A 22,155-nucleotide genomic window follows, 5' to 3' on the forward strand; every position below is an offset into this window, starting at 1 on the left:
GAGATGAAATGGGAAGGCCTGGAAGAGCCCATCCTGCACAGCCTGTTTTTGGCACCAGACAAACAGGCAATGTGAAATAGAGTGCGTGAGTACCTCACCACTCCTTTCCTGATCTCACTGGGAAGGGATCTTCTCCCCAGATTTATGAACTGAGTGAAGGTCTCCTAGGCAATCAAATGGGCTTATCCATCTGTCTCAGACAGAGCTTCTTATGCCTAATCTAATGTCAAATTCCCTTACAAAAGACAGGGGAAATAGACCCAGCTCCAGGGCAGGTTTAGACACATGCATTAGAGAGGCCATGTCACAATTCAGAAGTTCATCCTTGGAACTTTCCACTTTCACAGTGCACTCTTGGTGAGGGTGTCTGCATTAGCAACATTCCAGGGTAATTTTCTCATTAAAAATGTCTGTAAGACAACAACTATAATACATTTAGAAAGCATTATAAGATATGTATTTGCAGACAGTCTTTGATAGGCGGGGTTGTGCAAAAAGTCATAGTACAGTAAGGTGCTGGTCTGCAAGAAAGATCATCCTGAAATATTATCACACTGTTACATCCCAGGATTGAGGAATGCCCTCCAGGAATCAGAAGTGAAAACAGAAATTTTCTTAGCGGGACTTGTTCTTTTCTGGGACTCCCAAAGGGCATTCTACCCTTCTCTTTCTTTCAGGACCAGTACATGGAACTTGTGGTGGAGAGTGCCTCTTGGGACGTTTCCAATGCCCCCCTTTTGTTCTTTATCTTTTTTATTGTAGTTTTATTGTCACTCAAGAGTATAATTTATATTCTAGTAAGGAGTGTTTTCTCTGGTCTGAGGGAGTAGAGCAAGCCTTCCCATGGAAAAGCAATTGAAGATGTTGACTCTGCCTGTTTGCTCCAGAAAGGGAGCCATCCTGAGGTTTAACAATGCTTTCTGGGAGTCTCAAATAACAGAAATTCATTGTGAGAGGGGGATTTGTTTTTCCATTATTTTGCAGATGCATTTAATACTAGGGAAAGCAAAAATCCTGTGCCATATAGCAAAGGTTATGAACTGACTATAGGCCATTCTTCACCAAACTGATGTCCTCCAGATTGCATCAGCCCTAGCTAGTGTGGCCATGCTGGTTGGCACTGATGGTTGATGTAGCCCATAATATTTAGAGAGCACCAGATAGGTAAGGGCTGCCACAGACCCTACCCTGTTTATACCTTAGTTTACTTCTTGCATTAGAATTACACAATATAATATCTTGATATTTGACACAGCAACTATGAGAACTGTGGGAGTTTGTATTGGAACACAGCTAATAATGTAGATTTTGTCTTGTGCTATAATTTAAAACAACATAAATTCCAAAATGAATACATCTAGTCACTTTTCTGCTACTTGTGTGAGTGCAGTGGAGTCTAGCAATGTTATTTGCAGTTATGTCAGCTATAATTTGTGTGTCTGTTTGGTGTCATTTTCTTTTCAGTAGGTCAAACTAGAACAAATCAGATGTTAGGTAGTACTGTCTTTCATTTTTATTTGTGACTTAACACAGGTGACATGGTAAATAACCAGTTGCTGCTGAAGCACTCCTGCTGCACTCCTCTTCTAGCATGAGCAGGATCAACAAACCATAAGCTTTGGCCTACCATGGCATCTGAACCAATACTAGTGATTGGGACACCCAAATTGATATTTGCCTTCAAGTTGTGCTTTGGAGAGAAACAAACCATGAGCAATGATTTAAACTGATGCTAAGCCAAGGCTTGTGTTAGTTGCTTGTGCCAGGGAGGAGAGGAGCGAATGTGAGTATACTAGCATACTGCTCATTCATGATAAGTCAAAACACAGCCATTACTTAACTTTTAACAAGGTTGATTGAGGCCTTAAAAAATAAGATTTTCTGTGGAACTGTGTCAAATGCCGCCTCTTATTTCTATTCAGATTAGAGTATAAACATATGTAAGCCATTTCTAATATTTTGGCTTGCATATAATTAGTGCTAAAGGGTGATCGGTAATGAAACTGCCTTAATAATTGCTTTATGTAATACTGCATTTTTATTTTTATTTTTATTTTATTTTATTGGTATCTGTACTTAGCTATGCCCCAACTTCTGTTTCATATTTTAGATGCAACTCTGTACAGTGATGGTTTTTATTATTTCCTTTGTTATTACTATTTACATTTTAATATTTAATATTTTCCCCCTTTCCTCTTTTTTCTCTTTATGTTTTTGGCATATGATGAAAACAGATTTAATCAATAATAATACTTAAATAAAGAGAGAAAGAGAAACTGACCAATGACCAGTTACATTGCAGAAATACAATGAAACTAAAAATTTTTTTTTCTTTGTTTAGCAGTTGCAGCAGCAATTCAAGCAGTAAGAAAGAAGAAGCTAATGCTTCCTCAGAATCATTTATTACCTCCTTTCCTCGAGCTCCAAGCACATCAGATTCTGTACGGATGAAATGCCGAGAAATGTTAGCGGCGGCTCTCAAAACAGGAGGTAAGGATTCTACTACCACCTTTGCAGGTCATCCTGCTTGACATTTCCTCTCTAGTGTTACTTGCAATTGTAGTTGTAAGGCTATTTTGCAGTGTGAGTGGTGTAGTTTTTTGATAGATGAATATAACTAACCCCTAGCATATATGTCCATTGGAAGCAAGTAATGCTCTTTGTGACAAGCCTTCATATAATATTGTATTCTTCTCAGAGAGCCTTCTTTGATTGCTGTGGTTTCACCCTGTGTTAGGAATGCTTAATTCTGAGGTTTTATGAGTTGGGTCTAGAGATCCACCCACAGAAAGGAGATGGGGAAAGAGTAATTTTCTTGCCTCTCCCTGCCAGACTCCAGAACCTCCTGAAACCACTTGGGAATTTTTATTAATAGGTTGGGCTATGATGGAGGAGACTGAGAGGAAAAGGGAGAAATCACAGAAGAGCAGGCAGAGGCATCTTCTCAGAGCTGGAGGCTTTTGGGGGATAGGCTGTTGGGGTTGGCAGGGCAAGGAGGGGTGGGAAAGTCCCCCTTCACTCATCCTCTTCTGCAGACTGATCTCATAGTTGATCCAAAGCTTCTCTTCACAAGCTGAAGTTGCATTCAGCTACAGAAGGACTGTTTCTAATGGAAGTGTTGCACAAGAAAATATATTATCAGCAGGATCCTATCAAGGAAGGCTGCTCAAACACTTGACAACAAAGGAGTGAAGTTTTCTAGTTGGGAAGATTAAAGAGAATCTGAATAAATTTTGTTTTCACTCAAGGATATTGGACAGATGAGCATGTATGATCTGCTTTTTGGAGGGAGAGCATCTGAGGACCTAGAGAGGTGTAGAGGTTGCAAAATTTAAAATTAAGAAGTCACCAGGTCCAATTAACAACCTGAGAGTTGTTCATTAACTCAAATAAGAGTTCACAAAATGGCTGATGTGAATGCAGCATCACAAAGCATCTCTTATTGCACTTATTGTGTTAGACAGTAGGCACAAAGATGGGACAAAAGAATCACATTAAGTGTTCTAGAAGAAATTTTGATAAAGGGTGCTAGAGAAATGTGTTGAATAAATGTTTTAATACATATTAATAGTCATACAACTCACTTTCTCTTTCAGATGATTATATTGCTATTGGTGCTGATGAGGAAGAGCTGGGTTCTCAGATTGAAGAAGATATCCTTATCTGTCCAATCAGTTTTTTACCATCTATTTTGGTTCACTAGGCTGATGCTAACTCTTAGCTTCCTTTTAAAATATTTTATGACTTTTGTGCTCCACAGGTGCCTCTGATTGTTTGTGATTGTCTTTATTGTTAATTGATAATTAATAATTCTTTTTATGAACCACCTTGAATGCAGAAGGCAATATAGTTAACTATGTTAGCCAACTCCTATGTCAGTTTTTATACTATTGAGTAAAACCCTGCTGGAACAATGACCTCTCCTTTTTAATTTTACAAAGCATTATATAAAGCCTAAAGATAACACAGCATAAAAAATGAACATATTAAAATGAAATTTTATATATTATACTTAATAAATGCCAAATGGCATGTGTTCTCTAGGCACTGGCAAAAGGAAAAATAGATACATTAAAAACACTATAAGATGCACAAAAACAAATATACAAACATTAAGCAATTATAAAATGCTGCTAAAGCCGATTATCAAGCAGCAAACAAGAGAATAGCAACACATAAAAACTAAAGGAATGCAGAATTAAATCAAGAAATTTAAAATAATTGCTGTTAAAAACCTTAAAAGGTATGAGAAATCAGAAAGGATTTTGCCTGCTACTAAATAACATTAATTAGGTGCCAGGCAGGGCATTCCATAGTTGTGACTTCATAAAGGGTGCAGTTTGCCAAGCACTCGCCTTCTGCAAATTTCATTCATTTCAGTGAAGCAGCTGTACAGAAACATCCTTCGAACCTTTGCCTAGTATCTGCAGATTTGTGGTAAATTTTGCTGTGCTAAGATTACATTCCTGGACTAAGATTATATTCGCCATGTGGTCTAACATTCATCTTCAGTCTCAGCAGGCCAGTATTGTATTTTTAGGAAGCTCTTGTCAGTTCAAAGAAAAGAACAGATGTAGATGTAGGGCTAGCTTTGGTGAAATGTTCATAAAAGAATGGAGTGCAGTGTTGTGCTATTCCTAAGTGTTGTCCTTAACTCATAAGCACCCATATTTCAAGAACTAAAAAATACAGACATGAAATACAAAAATAGGGTACGCAGCAGGATAGCAAATCTTAAGGACACTAAGAATCCTAATCTAAGGAAAAATGTTTTATGTGGGAATATACCTCCTGACAGGTTTGCTAAAATGACAGCAGAGGTAAGTAGCTCATTCTTTGATTTTCATGGTTAAGATTTGAGTGTAATTCCATTCAACTAAAAGCTGGATATTTTGGAAACAATATACTTTGATGTACTAAAAATGTTAGCAGCAAACAGTGCTGTTTGAATACAAAACCTTAGCTATACTGTCTGCATGTTGGGATTGAGTAGGCAAAGGAACGTTGTCTTTTATGTGTGGCTTATCTTCCGGAAAGCATTAATGTAAAAGTATGTTTTTAGTTCTCTCCAAATGGGTTAAATCCTCCCTGAAGTAGTAAGATCCACTAGCAACTACCTGTGTGCAGTCTGGATTAAATTTATTGTTGTTAGCCGCCCTGAGCCCGGCTTCGGCTGGGGAGGGTGGGATATAAATAAATATTATTATTATTATTATTATTATTATTATTATTATTATTATTATTATTATTATCTGCCCCCCTAATCCACCTTCTAACAGCAGCTAAGCACTTGCTCAGATGTACCATGTCCTCTTTATGGATTTTTTAAAGATGAAGAATGAGGTTGAATGCCATCTGCATAACAATGGCACCATTCCAAAATTATACACTATCGGTCCTAGCAACTGCATATTGGTGCCCCCAAAACATGGGAGGCAAAATGGAATCTTGTGATCTTGTGCAACATACCGGTATAGGATAATTCTTATGGAGCTGAGCACTCCAGATGGGGCACAGGGAGCCAAAAATTGCCTCCCTCCTTTCTTATGGCAGATTCCTTCCATCAGCAGACAGACATTGTTGGATACCACACACTACACAATAACTAACCTTTAATTTGTATTTGAAAGTTGTAAGTACAAAAATAAAATAAAAATTAAAGCCTATTTCATCATCTCTCTGTGTATCCTTACCACAGGAGATGGCAAGTGATGAACTGAAAGAGATGAGAAAAAATCTTACCAAAGAAGCCATAAGAGAGCATCAAATGGCTAAAACAGGAGGAACTCCGACCGATCTCTTTACATGTGGCAAATGTAAAAAGAAGAATTGTACTTACACCCAGGTATGGCAAGTGATATTCTCCAACATTTAGCCTTCATAGCCTCACCACATTCACCATCAACAGGACTTGCTTATGAAAGATTCCCTATCTGAGCAGTGAAAGCAGTGCTGATTGTGGTTAGACAGTGGAGGCTGTGTATGTACTTGGGTAAATAACAACATGAGTGTATGATGGTCAAGGTTTGAATGGACTTGAGAGCATCCAATTGTTTGGGAGTAACAGCAGTAAATCTAGATATTTTGGTTGTAGCCATAAATGTATAAGTGTTTACAGGTGGTACTTTTGTTATCCTTACAAATTATTAATTTTTTTAGATCTTATTGAAATAGTTAAATAGTAGAAGCAGCTAAGGCTCCTCATAATCTGTTGTCAGGATTTTTTTTTTGTAGAAATGTGTGACTCAGAGTGTCTGTTGTCTGGTGCTTCAGTTTTACTGGAACTGGTTTACTTAATTTTTTAAGTATAAATGGTCAAGATATTATGGATATGTGGAGCTGCCTAGGCCTTGGAGTATGAAGTGCTGTTTACATTAAGATGGAATATGAATAGTAGAATCCTTGGGGGCTAGTTTGTGGGTGGGTAGCTGAATACATCAAGTAGCTGAGGGAAGTAGAAATCAGTCAAGGTAAGCAAGAGGGTATTATTTTAGGTAGAGACGCTCACTGTGCCTTAGTTGCTTGCTATACATTAGGCCTTTTCATCTTCCCCTTACCCATCCACCTCCTTTGCTCTCAAAAGCTGCTTGAAAATTGTTGGTCCCTCTAAAACAAGGATAGGACATATTGTGCAGGTGTTGTTAGACTGCACTTCCTTTCAGTTCTCACCATTGGCCAGACTTCCATAATTTTCGGCATCAATTTTTTGTTGAGTGCATCTCCGGGGGTGAGGTCAAACCACAGCATTAACAGCACCTCTAATACCTCTCCGGGGCACAAGCTTGGGCAGTGTATATGGAGGTCCTGGGCTGTCCAGACAAGAAGACACCTCTTGCGGCCTCACTGATTTGTGAGGCAGAGCAATACATTTGGCACCAGCTGGGCTGCAGGAGTTACTGGAAGGAGGCATACTAGGTGCCATCCAACCATCTTAGAGACTCCACTCTTGATTTGTGTAGGGTTTACTCCTTAGCCCTTTCTTCTCCTCAAGATACCGCATGAGGCAGTGGAGGTTTAGGATCAGAATTTTCCTTCTCCTAGATGGGCTACGTTTCCAGAATGATAGGACATACAGAAACCATCTTCGTGACCATTGGACCCACTATTGGTCTCCTCTGCTCAATCTGCCGGAGCCTGTCATGCATGCAGGGGAAATCCTAACTCACCAAGGGCTTGAGACCCATTGGCTACCCTCACCTGGTTTAGCCGGCCAGTCAAAGCCATTCCCGGGATGTGGCTACTGTTGCATGCTGGCAGCTTTTAGGAGCCAGAGGTGAGAGCTGAGTGCATGGTGGGGACCAAAGGTGGAGAAAGTGATTCTTTTAGAGAGGCTTAGTATTTCTGATATTAAATTTTAGGAGTGGAGTTTATATATTCTGTAAAAACCTGCCTTGTCCTACTACCACCACAGCAATCCCTCAGATATATGCTGATGATGTGCAATCAAAGCCAGTTGGACTGACACAGCCCCCAAGGCTAGAGATGTAAAATTTCTGGAAATTTTGAAGCCATGAGGGGGGAAAACATTCCCCCCCCCCGTTTTCCCCCCAGGAAAAATAGAAGTTTTGGGAAAATGGGAAAGTTCAGTATGGAGTAGTTTTACAAACTGTGTGAAATACAGTGTATATAAAAGTATTATGCTTGAAATAAAACAGGTAACCATCCCCCTTTTCCTCAAAAGCAACAACAACAAAAAAAAGCAAGAAACTACCAACATGAAAAATAATCAGATATGCCCCTTAGCACCAACAGCAAATAAAGTTAAGGTCCACCTCAATATTTAAGCTCCACAGAATGTCTACCCCTTGAGTAATGCTTAAAAAAAAGAAAAGAAAAGAAATAGAAAATACAACCTATACATGCAGTTTATTCTATTTCATTTTCTGAACTACTGCTATCATTTTCCATTTTTTTCTTCCTCTTCCTTTTTGTCATTTTTCTCATGGACTTCTAAAAAACAGCTTGGGGAAGAAAAGGAAAAAAACCCTGTCGTCCCCCCCAATTTTTCCAGGTTTTTCCCAGGCCTTCCCATCTCTACTTGAGGACAGCCGGGGCAAAGCATAAGGCAATTTTTTTGCATGCCAGGCTCAGAAGTAACCAGCATCCGATTACTGAATAGTATGTTGCACTAAGGCTCAAACTGTTTGAAAGGAAAAGGAGTGTGTGTGTGTGTGTGTGTGTGTGTGTTTAATTGAATTTGTTATTATATATTATAAACCGCATGATGGTAAGAGAGCTTCTAAATAGTTTACAAAAATATACAACAGAACATTAAAATGATTGATAAAACACAGTTAAAAGCAGGTATTTAAGAGTATTCAAACGATGATGAAAGTCAGCAGTGGTTAAAAGGAAGTAAATCGCATGCAGCTTCTATGTGTTCAGATGGGCTGGCCCTAACAAAAATGTTCTGAGCAGTTGCCGGAAAGAGTATAGTGAGAACACCTGCCTGGTGTCAGTTGGCAGGGAGCTCCAAAGTGTGAAAGCTGGAAGGCCTGGAAGAAAAACAGAAAAGGGGGGGGGGACAGGTTTTTCCCCAAAGCCGTTTTGCTCAGGAAAAATAGGAAAAAAAGGTGTGTGAAATATTCAAACTATATCAAACTATTCTTTTCAGCTTTGGAAAAAACCGGAAAAAATGGTGTGCCCCCCCCCCCAATTTTTCCGGGGTTTTTTCAGGCCTTCCCATTTCTACCTAAGGCTGGGGTATACTATAGCATACCGTTTTTGCTTCTTGTTCTTTCAGTGGCCCTTTAGCTCGTTACTCCTTCTCCACCTACATTGGGGCAAATAAGATGCGTCACTCAAAAGGAGCTTCTGCAAGAAAACAGTGCCATCTGCTTCCAGCTATCAAAAGATGAATAGAGGGTGGGAAATTATATATTAGGGCACTGAGTAGAAGAAGAGAATGACAAATGGAGTGGGTGAGAAAAGAGATGGGCAAAGAAGTTGAAGAGGGAGATTGTCCCTCTATTCCACCCTCTTAGTCTTTACTCACAGGTAAATATTGGGTTAAAAATGAGAATTGGACTGTGGTCTTAACGCACATACAGAAAGTAAGCCATATTGAACACAGTGAGTCTGGTTTCCAAATAAATATGCAGAAGCAGTAATGCATAAACAAATTGTATAGCATAATATTAGTCAGTTTATGCTTGGAGTTCTTTTCTCCCCTTTTAGGTTCAAACTCGAAGTGCTGATGAACCTATGACAACATTTGTTGTGTGTAATGAATGTGGAAACAGATGGAAGGTAAAAAAAAAGTCTTGTTTTGTTTATGTAACAATTTCTGTTATATTACCTGATTTTTAAAAGAACTGTATTTTTCTCATTCTGGGTATGTGTCTTTATTTATGAGCTAACAGTGTTGCAGTCTAGATGTAAAAAGAGAGAGGCTTGAGATGCCAATCCATTGCCCAGTCATATGGTCTCAGTGGCCTCACTGGCCTCTGTTGGAAAAGGGATGCTGAAATCTGTAATAAAATGGCCACCAGGTGGGGTAGAACTGTAGAAGGGGGCCTATATTAACCCAGAAATCATCCCATGCCCTGGGCAACATTGAATTGCTTATATAACAACAACAAGAACAACAACAACAACAAAATTATTATTTATACCCCGCCCATCTGGCTGGGTTTCCCCAGCCAATCTGGGCAGTTTCCAACTGAATATCAAAAACAATACAGCATCAAACATTTAAAACTTTCCTAAACAGGGCCGCCTACCTCTGCTTGAGAGGTAAAGAGGCACCCTGGTAGAGAGAACAGCAGAAAGCTAGAAATGAGAGTCTGATCTTATACATGTTTACTGAGAAGTCCCATTGGTTTTAATAGGACTTACTCTCAAGTAAGTTTGAAGCTGCATCTCAAGTTTGTTCACTCAGAAGTAAATTGCACTGCTTTGGTGGTATTTCATATGGATTGGGAAGGAATGTACACACCCCATGTTTTATGCTTTCACCCCACCCCCCTGTATTTTTACTAGCTTAACTTTTCAAGTTAGATGGGTGGAAGTGACACACGCACCATTGGAACAATCTGTAGGGTTTTTTCACATATAACACCCTAGCAATTAGGGTTTTCATGTACTTTCTGCTGATCAGTGTTGACACTTTGGGGGTGGAAATGGGTGAATGAAAGTTATGCTACCATGCTTGTTAAGAATGTGAACAAAATGTAGGATCTTCATTTGCTTTCTCTCACTGGTGATATTATATGCATATAACTCATAAATATTTCTTTTATTTTGACAGTTCTGCTAGAAGAAGAAATTCTTGAAATCTGGACCAGTATGAAAGAGGATTTTATAATTAGCTTTAAGAACTAGGTCAAGCATCTAGATTCCTGCAAAAGTTTTTCGCTTTCCTTTTCCTTTCATGCAGACATCTCTGAAGTTAAATTTTGGATTTTGACACAGCCATTCTGTAGTTAATAGTCTGTAGAGCCAGGAAGCTCAATTGTATGGTGTAATTTCGATACCCTCCCCCCCCCCACATTTTTATAAGCAAGTCTACATTAAACTTTTATCAATGACATTTGGGTAACTGCTTTTTTCTTAACTTCGTGAACAAAGAGTTGTATATCTCTGCATTTGGCATATCCAGCTGATTTTTTTTATTGTAGAATAAAATTCATATTTAATAGTACATTCCTTTTTAGCCATTTTGGTGTGTTAGATCAAATAGTTTTGCTTTATACTCTCGTAATAAACTATAATTTGTGTGGGTGGGTGACTAGACTGCATAAAGCATTTTTTCAGGGGCCCTCAATTCTTCATTTAAAAATCTGATTATTTGTAACACACACATACCTCCTATTAGATAATCAAACTTTTTATGCTTTTGAAACTTGCATTGCTCTATCCAGTTTAATGTGCAGTCTTGAAGCATGTGCTTTATTATATTGTATTTAGTTCTAGAGAAATTCCTTAATGGTTGATTTGAACTTACTGTTTAGTTTCATTTTTATATTCTATAAATGAACAAAGATGCTCTGTAGTATGCTGCCTACCTGAAGATGTAAAGCTAATCTTTACAAATTTATAGTGGTATTAGTTCTTGTGAACTCTTAATGACCAGCTCTTTTTACATGTAGAGTTGCTGATTTCTTAGACCTGAGGTCAAAAATAAAACTATGGTTTTTCACCACCTGTTTGGGTGGCATTTTGTTAGAATATTTCTCTGACTGTTAGGGAAATACTGAAAAGCAAAGTTCTTACAATCATTTATATTTTGGTATAGTAAACAAATCTATTAGAACGTGAGTTTTACTAAACATGGCTTCAGAAGATAAAAAACTGACATGGAATGGATAACTGAATATTTTTTCATTTTCATATTCACAATAACAGCAACATGACAAACTTTGACTTCATTTACTGTAGAATTCATTTTTTGGGTACTATTCCATGTTGCCATGTTGACTGAAGAGAACAGGATACTCAAGTAATCAAAAGTAACATTTCTCAGTAGCAAACCACATTAACTTGCTCATTTGACATCTGTTTATTATATACATGGTGCTAATTTCTGTCTCATCATTTTTATAGCACTTAAAGTCTTAAATCTAAATATAAGCACACTCCTCAGATTGTTAATTTTATTTTGGTGACTCCTTTTTGATGCCAAATTATAACTGTGCTTTAAAGATTTTTTAAATCTAATTTTGAGTTAGAATTCTAATTGTTCAAACAAGTAACCTATATGATCTGTAATGAATATAGGGGTTGCTCTTGCGTAAGTTGCCGCCACTCCTGGCTATGTTGCCTTGTTAAACCTTTTCTGTCTGGACAGCCCTTCACTTCGTGGCTGCCTCAGTCGCTAGCAGAATCCGTCAGTGGGCGTTTCTTAAACCTTTTCCAGCATAAAAGCTGTTTGACCCCAAGTCTCCTCCTACTCTCCCTGCGCGGAAGTCTTCTGCGCAGGGAGGGTGTGGGTAGTGGAGGACCCGTGCTCTCCCCGCTGGTCTCCGGCGAGGAGTCTTGGAGCCCCCTCGCCGATTCCCCCATCTGCCCCCCTTTATCCCTGGTGTTACGCTGATTTCCTTCCCCAGCTGATGAGCTGCCTCTCTCCCTGCTGGGCCCTTCTCCAGCATTGCTTGAGAGCCTTGCCTCCGCCTCTGGCTCCGATGTCAGTTCCCTGACATGATCCATGTGAGAAATTGCATGTGTAGCTTTTATAGCAGCATCTCTAATAGCTGAAAAGACTCATCTAACTATTCATCATAAAAAACTATTTCTCTTCAGCTGAACTGTTGGAGAAACTTGAAGATCTTTCTTAATAATGACTGGCTACTAGGTTAAAGATTAGGAACATTCATGGTGGGTAAGGGACAAGCTCCATGTTCAAAGATAGTATACCTCTGATAAACATGATTGGTTTGTCCCCAGTATCTGATTACAGTGGTGCCCCGCAAGACGAATGCCTCGCAAGACGAAAAACTCGCTAGACGAAAGGGTTTTTCAGTTTTGTGTTGCTTCGCTACACGAATTTCCCTATGGGCTTGCTTCACAAGACGAAAACGTCTTGCACTTTTTTCTTAAAGCCACTTGAAGAGGCGCAGTTGCGACGGAATGTGCTTCGCAAGACGAAAAACATCGCAAGACGAAAAGACTCGCGGAACGAATTATTTTTGTCTTGCGAGGCACCACTGTATCTTTGTTATGTCCTGTGTGCTGTGTGTGTGTGTGTGTGTGTGTCAGTACTTAAGCATATACATGTTTGGTCTGATTCAGTCTCTGTATGTGTATGCCTGCAATGCGGGGGGGGGGGGTGGACTAGATGATCCTCAGGGCCCCTTCCAACTCTATAATTCTATGATTTACTAAAGAAATTCATGTAGTTTATGTTCTCAAAGCTCCAACTGTATGCCATTGTTTCCTGTCTTGCTTCCTGGGCCTACAGTTATTTAAAGATCAGCTGGCTTTGGACAGCAGTGTATATCTCAATTATGCAGTATGTCTCAATGAGAATCTGAAAATCCATTTATCTTTAAATTCCATTTCTGTAGGTACAAAAGTAGCTTTTACAGGGGTCTAATTGGTAAAAATGGATCTTCTCAATTAGATACTTTGAAACAAGAGCTCCCAAAATTTCGTAGAAACAGCTTTGTTCTATGCATACTAAACACAGGTATAAAAATGTGGATAAACCTCATTAGCTACAAAATCTTGTCTGAAGCGACCCAGGTCAGTGTTTAAATACAGCTTGCATAATACCATTACTAGTGTTGGTGATTTGAGTAAATGTACCCAAATGTGTTGGTTTGCAAATAAAAACAAATGCTAAAATGTGAATGCTATTACACTATTAATGTGAAGATTTCATTTGTAGTGACAGAATATACTAATTCAAGTAATAAAGAGGAGGATGGGATGCCAAATGTTGTAAACATGAGTAAACTTGCTGATATCTATAAAACATATTGATCCATAACTAAGGTTTCTAGCAGACTGGGAAACAGTGGGAAGCTTAATCAAGCTGCAAAAATTGTGTCCTAAATTTCCTTCGTTGGAGCTTTTTCTTCTTGGGACTTGAGATGTTTTGATATACAGTACAACAATAACAATTTTAAAGCATTTTGTAAACGGTGCTCTCTAGAGATTTATTTAGCTGCTTTGTAGTTTTTGCTAATGAAGCCAAAAAAATATAGGGCAGTGAATGTAAGCACCTGAGGTCAGGATCAATTGACTGTCCTAGTTGGAGGTGTCCATACAATTTTAATATTGTATAATGAAAATAATAGGTGTAGAAATGTTCTGTTGAAGTTATTGGTGTATATAAAGGGCAGACCTCTAACTGATAATGTCAAGGGACTAGAATGCTGCAAGTTGCTAATGGGTGTCCTGCTGCTTGATAAATACCAAGCCTGAAGTAGTAATGGCTTTCATCCCCCAAACCCTGGGGTATATTGATTCTGTGACAGTAGGTTTGACTTATTGTGATGGTAAATATGAATCTCCTGCAAAATATTGTGTTAAAAACTCTTAAATAGACTTTGCTACCACATTTCTTCGGATGCTTATCATGATGATTGTATTCTTTGCTTGAAGGCTACTTTCCTTAGCTTGCAGTTATTTGTTTCTTATATTTATATTCTTTCTTTTATCTGAAGAGCTCAAAGTGGTTCTCCCCCTTCCCATTTTATGCTCGCAAGAACCCAGTGAAATATACTAGACTGAGAGACAGTGACTAGCCCAAGGACAGACAGTGAGCTTCATGGCTGAGTGGGAAATTGAATCCTGGGCTTCTGGATCCTAGTCCAACACTGCATGATACTGGATCTCACACTTGCTTTCTCTTGCTGCTGGGATCCCATGTGCAAGGCTTCTGCAATGCACAGTGGGCTCCCATTCTCTAAAACCTGTTTAATGGGCTTACACTTACATGACTCTTTCATATAACTGTTGCAGTATACTTAGTACCACAAATTGCTTAGCTTTGCACCAGTCATTTGAGAGTTTAATGTTTCTGCTTTGCAGATGGGAAGCTGAAACTAAGAATGGCTTCCTAAGATCACAAATGATGGCTGAATAAAAATACGAACTCTGATTCAAGTATATTAGGACATTTTTGTTTATTTGTCTAGCTTCTGAATATTCAGTGCCATAGTAACTTCTTGGTTAGGGTCTGTTGATGTGAACTGAATTGGATCCAAGCAGTTAGGTTCCACATACCCAGCATGTGTGGGAAACAATTGTACCACAAGCTTTCATTATGCATGACAAGCCACTTTTTGAAGATGCAAATGTCATTAAAAGTTGCTGTTAAAAATAAATTGGAATGTGCAATCAATTGAGCATAGTTAGAGAAGTGAAACCAGTTTAGCTTTCTTTATATCACATACAGTTCAATCCTATGCATGTCTGTTCAGACTGTAACTTGTGTCTATTAGGAATATGAGATTTTAATTTATAAACACTAGCTAAACTTTTAATTCTAGCAGGCTTTCTTGGTGCAGCAAAAAAAAAAATACTATCCATTATTTTGTTGGACAGGTTCTTCATGGTTTTTGTAAAATCACCAAGATTTGTATCATTGTGGGGAGGAAAGATGTTTGCATTAATTTTAGAAATCGGCTCTTTCCTGCAGCCATGAAAACTGATGCAGCAAAACTAGAAACCTGGACTACAGATTGTGTGTGCAGCACTCCTGAGCACACATTTCCCTTTGGATTCTAACCCAATTTATTATTTTTAGTGTATGACGCTTAATATAATTAATATGTTTAAAATATAAAGTGTAAAATCAGTCAAGGATGTTATGAGGATCTGCTCTGAATGAGAAATGAGGAATGTAAAAAATGTGTGCCTGCTTAGCATTCATTTGCAATTCTTGCAGAATAAGCTTTCAGACTAAATGAATTAATGATGTATTTCTGATGTATTTCTATTAAATGTATCTAGTCACCGAGTCCTCGGTATTAAAGGGGGAAAACACCGGAATAGTGCAGTCTATCTGGCATGCTTAAAAGTTTTACATTAGAAGAGAGGAGAGGCACATTTATTTTTATACCTGAAAGAATGGGGTACAACAGTGTCTGTGGGAGGGCAAGATAATGTACTTCTGGCTTGTGCTCGGCATGCCTCTTCAGTAGATCTTTGTCTAATTCAGTTTCTGACATAAACTACCTTCCCCCGTCTTTTGGCAAGCTTTTTGGATATGCTTTATTCCTTCAATATGTTACTTCTTAGCATGAGACTCGCCCACTGCTATTGAACTTGCTAAGACATGGAAAGAAAGATAATGCAGTATGGATGTAATGTTAACATAGCTTGGTATTCATATGCATCAGTGATATAGTGATGTAGGGTTGCTCTATATTTAATCTCACATTGGGCTTTTATCTTGACTCTTACCATATATTCAGATTTCATAGGTGATCTTGAAGTTAAACCAAGTTCACTTGCTTAAGCATGTTGTCTTGGAAACTGGTTCAGTTCAGTGTGGTTTGTTCCCAGATATATAGCATTGCACCTATAGTTAATTATACCAGATTTGGTTAAAATTTCTATTATTCAGCAAAGATTTGAGTGAATCTTTTATAGAACCATTTCTTAGGTGCTCCAATGCATTTGCAATGCTTTCCCTAGAATAAAGATGATTAATTTTACCTGAGTTGCTGCAACTAGTTCTGTCTGAGAGTCAATTCTAGACTTTTATTTAGAAAAACGTATAAACCACTTAATCAGAATGTTTAAGTGGTGTATATAAAACAATAAATCTGTCATAAATCAACAATACAAGTATTGCATTTATCTCATCTATTTTATATGATCTAGTACAGGGCTGGGGAACCTGTGGCCTTCCAGATGTTGATGGACTACATCTGTCATCCCTGACAGTTGACCGTGCTGGGTGAGGCTGATGAGAACTGGAGTTCAACAACACTTGGAGAATAATGGATTCTCTACCCCAGATCTAGGATTCCAGTGGCCAAGTAGTGAATTGAGGATGGGTGGAAATGAACCTGGACTTGTCTTGAATTGCAAAGTGCAATACTGCTGTGGTATTTATGGCTTGAGTCAAGTGGTTGTAACTGTCATTATGGAGTAAGGTGTTGGAACTTCTGGTCACAGGTGAAGTGTTTCTAACAATATATACTTTGTTCCAGCTTGTCTCCCTTGATACTGTGTGATGACACAGCTCATTGTTACTTTTTTAAAAAATGGGGTTAACATGGCAAATGCATGCTGCATTGAACAATCAAGTAAATTAGTGTATATGCATATTTTTCTCCCAGTGGGGAGGAGTCTTAGTTAATGCTTTTGTTTTGCAGTGCCCAGATGGGAATGCTGATGAAAGGCTAGAAGAAGAAAGTAACAAGTATCTTCCAGCCTGGATTATATTTTAGAATAATCTTTTTGTAGTCCCTGTCCTTTCACTTTAAGGATGCAACACGATATAACAGCAGGTGATCCGTGATCCTTCTTAAAATGATACTATCCATGCAGGAGAGGGGGTTAAGCCTCTTCATCCATGCTGTTTTCCAAGTAACACCCCCCTGCAAAAATTGAGCAAAGCATACTATTACTTCTTTATGAAAAATAAAACCCTTGGGTAATGGGGTAATGCTGTCACTCATTTTCTGTCACGTTAACATTCAACTTTAACAGGTTTTGCTGAACAGATCATTGCAATGTTTTAAAAGATGGCTTTAAAATATTTTTCATTATCTACAAAAAAGTTTGGGCATTTTTATTTACATTTTATTTTTTAAAAAAGAAGTCTGTAGTTATGTTAGCATACAACGCTTAAGCAGAACAGTGTCCTGAAGTACTAAGCCAACATGTCCACTCAAATATTAACCTTCATTTGAAGCAGATTTGGGACTCAAATATTGAACTTGTGGGTTCTGGAATTTATGAAGAACTGTGCTTTAAAATGCACACACTGTGTTACATTCACCAGCAATCAGATTAAGTGCAACACTTAACTGAACCCTGTGACCTCTCTTGCATATTAACTGCTACTTGGATGGAAGTATGAGAAATAACTGGATTTAAAATGGAAAGTGGCCTCCTACAAAGTGTGTACATCACAGATAGTTTCCACAATTAATATACATTTTTCAAACCTCGAACTATGCATCTTGAAAACTTAATTTCTAAATTATTTGCCTGTTCAAATGAGAATAGGACCGTATACAGTGTTGCAGCTCTGCTGGTGCAAAGGACTTCTGTGAGTATGACAGAACTGTCTCTGCCCCCTGTGAAACCTGGAAAATCAGCTGTGGGTGGTGGGGTGCACAAAGGAGGAGCAAAAATGGACGTCCCATTGTTCCACTGGCACACTTACAACCCCGAAATACTTATACAACCCTAAGTATTTGATCTCAGTAACTGTTGAAAGTGACCATAATAGATTCATCTGTTAATTGGTTAAGATGAAGCTGTTCCAATCCAATTGGTGGACATCCCCTAATACATACATATCATAGCTGCGACATGAATACAGATGTATGTTGGTGACAAATTGTGTAATGAAAACAGCTGACATGCATTTTGTGCTTTATTTAAAGTAGTAAATGCCCAACTCCTTTTCCTCTTCTAAATAAATTCTTTAATTTTTCCAGAAACATTAACAATGCAACTTCTAAAATTCATTCCATAGATACTAATAGTAAAATAACACTTTATAGGTGATAGCATTCTGACCAGTGCTTTTCAGTCCTTTATATGTTAAATGTTTGTACTTCTATTTGGCTTATTGACCTCAAACATGCTGCTTATGTCCAAGAAAGGTTGACATTCGGCTCCCATTGAAATTGGAGGCAAAATTCCAAATGATGTTAATGGAAAAGGAGTGTTCTCTTTATGCCTGAATTCCAGGAATGTGTTTTAAGGCTGAACTCCATGACAGTGAAGAGAGGGTGAGAGCGATGGGGAATATGACCATTGAAGAAACACACTTCCGAAAGCTTATTTGAACATGCAGTACTTATCTCATGGTTATTTCAGTATTAGACCATGTACTTTATGATCCCTTGAGTGCACAGCTTTCATCTCTGTAAAGTGTTCAGAGAAAGAATAGCATTAAGGTGAACCTACACACCAATTTCCCTGATCCCAGTGGTGCAGCACTTTGATATGATTCTTGGGGAAAGGCGCAACAACTACTCTTCCTCCTTCCTCTTCCTTCCTCTTCCTCCTCCTTCCTTCCTAATAAATTTAATTAATAAATAATTAAATTTATTATTTTATTCCTAATTAGTTGTAAGAAATTTTTAAAGCTTCTTTCCAATAGGTTTTCTTTTGTATCTTATATATGCTGCTCCTTTTTGAAGACTTTTTTTTAATATCTCCATATCCCATTATCATAGCTTACTGTAACTCTTATCCAAAACTGCAAATAGCTTGGGGTTCTGGAAACCTTCCATCTTAGAACACTTTTTTGACATTGTATTAATATATGCAATATGTCTTGAGTTATTTTTTGGGTAATAAACTCAATAATTCTAATTTCCATGTTGACGGACAGTATGGTAGCCCCAAGTTTCCCTTGTTTATTTAGATGACTGGGTGTGAAATATATTAAAACTCTACGATTCAGCAGATTTTTGAGAGAGAGACTCAACTAAGTCCCTATATATGGCAGAGTTCATAAACCGAGGGTAAGAGTCTCTGAGCATTAACATATAAATCTGAAGTTGTGCTTCATCAAAACTATGTTCCGATGGTTCCAGCATATTCCGGTTGATAAGTTCCCTTACTCTGGAATCCAGGCTGACCTGTAAATAAAGAAAACAGTTGTTAAGAGCAGTTGTTAATCTTCTCTATTGAAAATTGTGGAAAAGAGTTAATGTGACCGTAGTGGAACTGAAACCTATGTAGGCATTCTGTTACAGAACTAAGGAAAGTAAAAATAATGATAAAAATAGGCCTTTTCTGCTGTGTTTTTATTGTCTCACAGCAGATTGACCTAATGATTAGGATGTACACTAATGACCTAATGATAAGCACACTAAAATTATTTGCAGATGAAGGAGAAACATTTAACTTGTGTAGAATGACAGGATGGATTTAAATAGGCTTGCACCATAATAATTTATATGCTGGTTTGCCCCAGCCACTCTGGGTGGCTCCCAACAAAAAATAGTAAAAACACAATACAACATCACACTAAAAACTTCCCTGAACAGGACTGCCTTCAGATGTTTAAGTATAACCTATTGGCTATATATAGACACCTATCAGAGACTAGAAGAGTCTCCTACCTACAGTCAGACACCCTCGTATGTTCAAAGTGCTTCAGCCAAACTAATTTTGGAATGCCAGACTAATTATATTCCTTGGCAGTTTAAGATTTTAGACCTACAACTCACAAAGCTTCAAATGTCACACTTTACCCCTCACTATAATTTTGTTCCTTTCATCTCAGAAGACCACCTTTTGTCCCTGAAAGAGCCCCCCAAAATTTTCAGCAAACTGAAAAACTTGTTATAAAATGAGAATAGAACAGCTTTTTTAAAAAAAACTAGCCAGTTTTTTTTTAAAAAAAAAACCACACACACTGAACTAGCTACATACCTAAATGGAAACATCTTGAAATATCAATTAGATCTTTCATTTTAGATTGTTGGCTTAGTCCTTTTGAAATTGGGTATACTACAAAATAGTGTGAAAAGGGTTACAAACCTCTTTGGGAGAAAGAATGGAAATATAATCTTCATATATTAGTCTTGCTTTCTCTTGAATGATAGCCTTGTTGGATTCCTGCTTTAGATCTTCGCAGGCCAACCAGAAAAGCATATTTTCTTCGCTGAATTCCGTCCGAAGGAACTCCCTGAAAGCGTTTCTACCTGCTGGCGTTCTCATCAATTTGTCAAAGGACTGGCTCCAGGCACTCACTTCTTCAAGAGTTGGAGTTGAGCTGTAATATGAATGAAAAATAGAGACTGGGCATTACCAAGTTAACAGTACAAGAGGAGAACTTTAGTGGGTGATAATTTTGTAGAAATCGGGAGATTAAATGCATGTTATGGCATGCTGCAATACCAGCCTTACTTTTCCAAGTGCTGAGGAGAAAATATTGCTGTTGCCCTAGAGCTAACTGAAAATCCAAGAAAGTGGAGGAACAACAATTTCACCACTCGGCTAAAGATGCAGACGACTGACTTGCCAATTAAAAATATACCGTGTGGCAAGTTACTATTTGAGTAGATGACTTGCTAAATACATCTTATGCATGCCAACAGCAGTGTTAATTACTGGGCAGAACAATGCCATAGACTGCTACAGGTGTGCCTCACCTCTTGTGTGTGGGCTGAATAATGAGGCAAATTGGGGTGATTTGGGAGGGTCTTTCCTCGCCCTGAGTTAAATGTCAATAATCCCTCATGAGCAGATCAGAGTGCCCACAAAATCTCATATAACTCTGTACAAGATACGGCTTTTATGAGTCCCTATATAACATCTCTTACGTGGTCGTCTATAATATCTATGTTTCTCTATGTCCAGGGGCTTTTCAAGAAGTGTGGCTATCCAAAATGCTGCCTGAAGATCACTGAGGAGCTCTGGATTGTTTTCTGTTAAAACAGTCTTTTTTCTGTTTCAATACATTTTTAAGGAATAAGCATTATTTTAAGTTTTTAAAAACACTTAAGTTGTTCTGCTTAAACAACATAAATGACAACCGAGAGCTCTTTGCCTATTGGAGACCTATAAAAGCTTTTAAAGCCTATTGGAGAACACAAATAACATCCAGAAAGAAGCTGGAGTGAAGCTGCAAAGTGTTAAAAGATGTACTAATAGGAAGACAAACCATTCAGCCACCACTTAATTAAGGTAAAGTAATAGACGAGCCCCTGTTCTCCACATAAGGGATTATGGAGGAAAATTTATCCTTTTTACTTCCCCCATACAAATCTCCTGGACTTTATCTGCAAATTGGTGGGTTTGAACTACTCTGGTAAGGCTCCTGTGCCTGAAAAAGTTTATCCACTTTGGTCAAAACATGGAAAAGTTATCATTTTTATTCTACCTATTATAATAAATAGGGAAACACAATGGGATGTCTCCAAATAAATTTTGTTTACAGTAGGCTCTGTTTTTGATTGAAAATAATTGAAAAGAATGGCCATAAGTTAGACATTTCCATTAATTTCAGAGAGTTTACTTGGAGTATGACTGACATTGGATACAACTCAGAACTTTGTTTTCAACAGAGCAGCTCAGAATTCAAATTACAGAGTTACTTGCAAACAGATAAGGTTTCCTAAAACTGCAGATATAAGGCATACATTGCGACTTGTGCACATCCCTATAACCTGTCATGTATTTCCAGGGCATATATCTGCCATGTTTTAAATTGTTAGGAAATATGACAATGGCGACTGACTTCTCTTAAAATTTTATGGAAAAATAAAGGGGAAGATTTTTTAAAAAAAGATGCTAGTATTAGCCTTCCCTGTTTCTGCAACTAGGCAAATGATCATCAGAGTTGCATGGACATGTGTTCTATGCAAGTAGCTATGAGTGTGGCAGCCACCTCCAGTTGTAGGAGTCTAAGGCTGCATACATATCAGGCATTTCCATCACCACCACCCCAAGAATCCTGGGAACTGTAGTTTATCCCTTACAGAGCTTCCCAGCACCCTTAAGAAACTGCAGTTCCCAGGATTGTTTTGTGTGTGTGCATGCACATGCTTTAAATGCATGTTG

General features: G+C 38.1%; 2 protein-coding genes across 8 annotated transcripts in view; one reads left to right on the forward strand and one right to left on the reverse strand.

Annotated features, from left to right (window-relative positions):
* The window catches only part of TCEA1 (transcription elongation factor A1), a 32,994-nt gene extending 22,465 nt beyond the window's left edge, over positions 1–10,529 (forward strand). Inside the window, exons 5-10 of one of the 2 annotated variants that reach the window (XM_083518043.1) lie at positions 2,342–2,490; positions 3,597–3,653; positions 4,666–4,820; positions 5,699–5,845; positions 9,178–9,249; positions 10,250–10,529. In XM_083518043.1, the coding sequence (XP_083374169.1) occupies positions 2,342–2,490; positions 3,597–3,653; positions 4,666–4,820; positions 5,699–5,845; positions 9,178–9,249; positions 10,250–10,258 (589 nt within the window). In that variant the 3' untranslated portion in view covers positions 10,259–10,529. The remainder of the gene's footprint in view (positions 1–2,341; positions 2,491–3,596; positions 3,654–4,665; positions 4,821–5,698; positions 5,846–9,177; positions 9,250–10,249) is intronic. The other variant, XM_083518044.1, reaches the window with a different exon arrangement.
* An 8,241-nt stretch (positions 10,530–18,770) lies between these two features.
* Positions 18,771–22,155, reverse strand: part of RGS20 (regulator of G protein signaling 20) — a 48,817-nt gene continuing 45,432 nt past the window's right edge. For all 6 annotated transcript variants that reach the window (XM_083518073.1, XM_083518069.1, XM_083518074.1 and 3 more), the window contains 2 exons: positions 20,131–20,365; positions 18,771–19,223 (listed from right to left, as the gene is read on the reverse strand). In XM_083518073.1, the coding sequence (XP_083374199.1) occupies positions 19,035–19,223; positions 20,131–20,365 (424 nt within the window). In that variant the 3' untranslated portion in view covers positions 18,771–19,034. The remainder of the gene's footprint in view (positions 19,224–20,130; positions 20,366–22,155) is intronic.

This window comes from Podarcis liolepis (genome assembly GCF_965112155.1).
Source record: "Podarcis liolepis genome assembly, chromosome: 8".
NCBI lineage: Eukaryota > Metazoa > Chordata > Lepidosauria > Squamata > Lacertidae > Podarcis > Podarcis liolepis.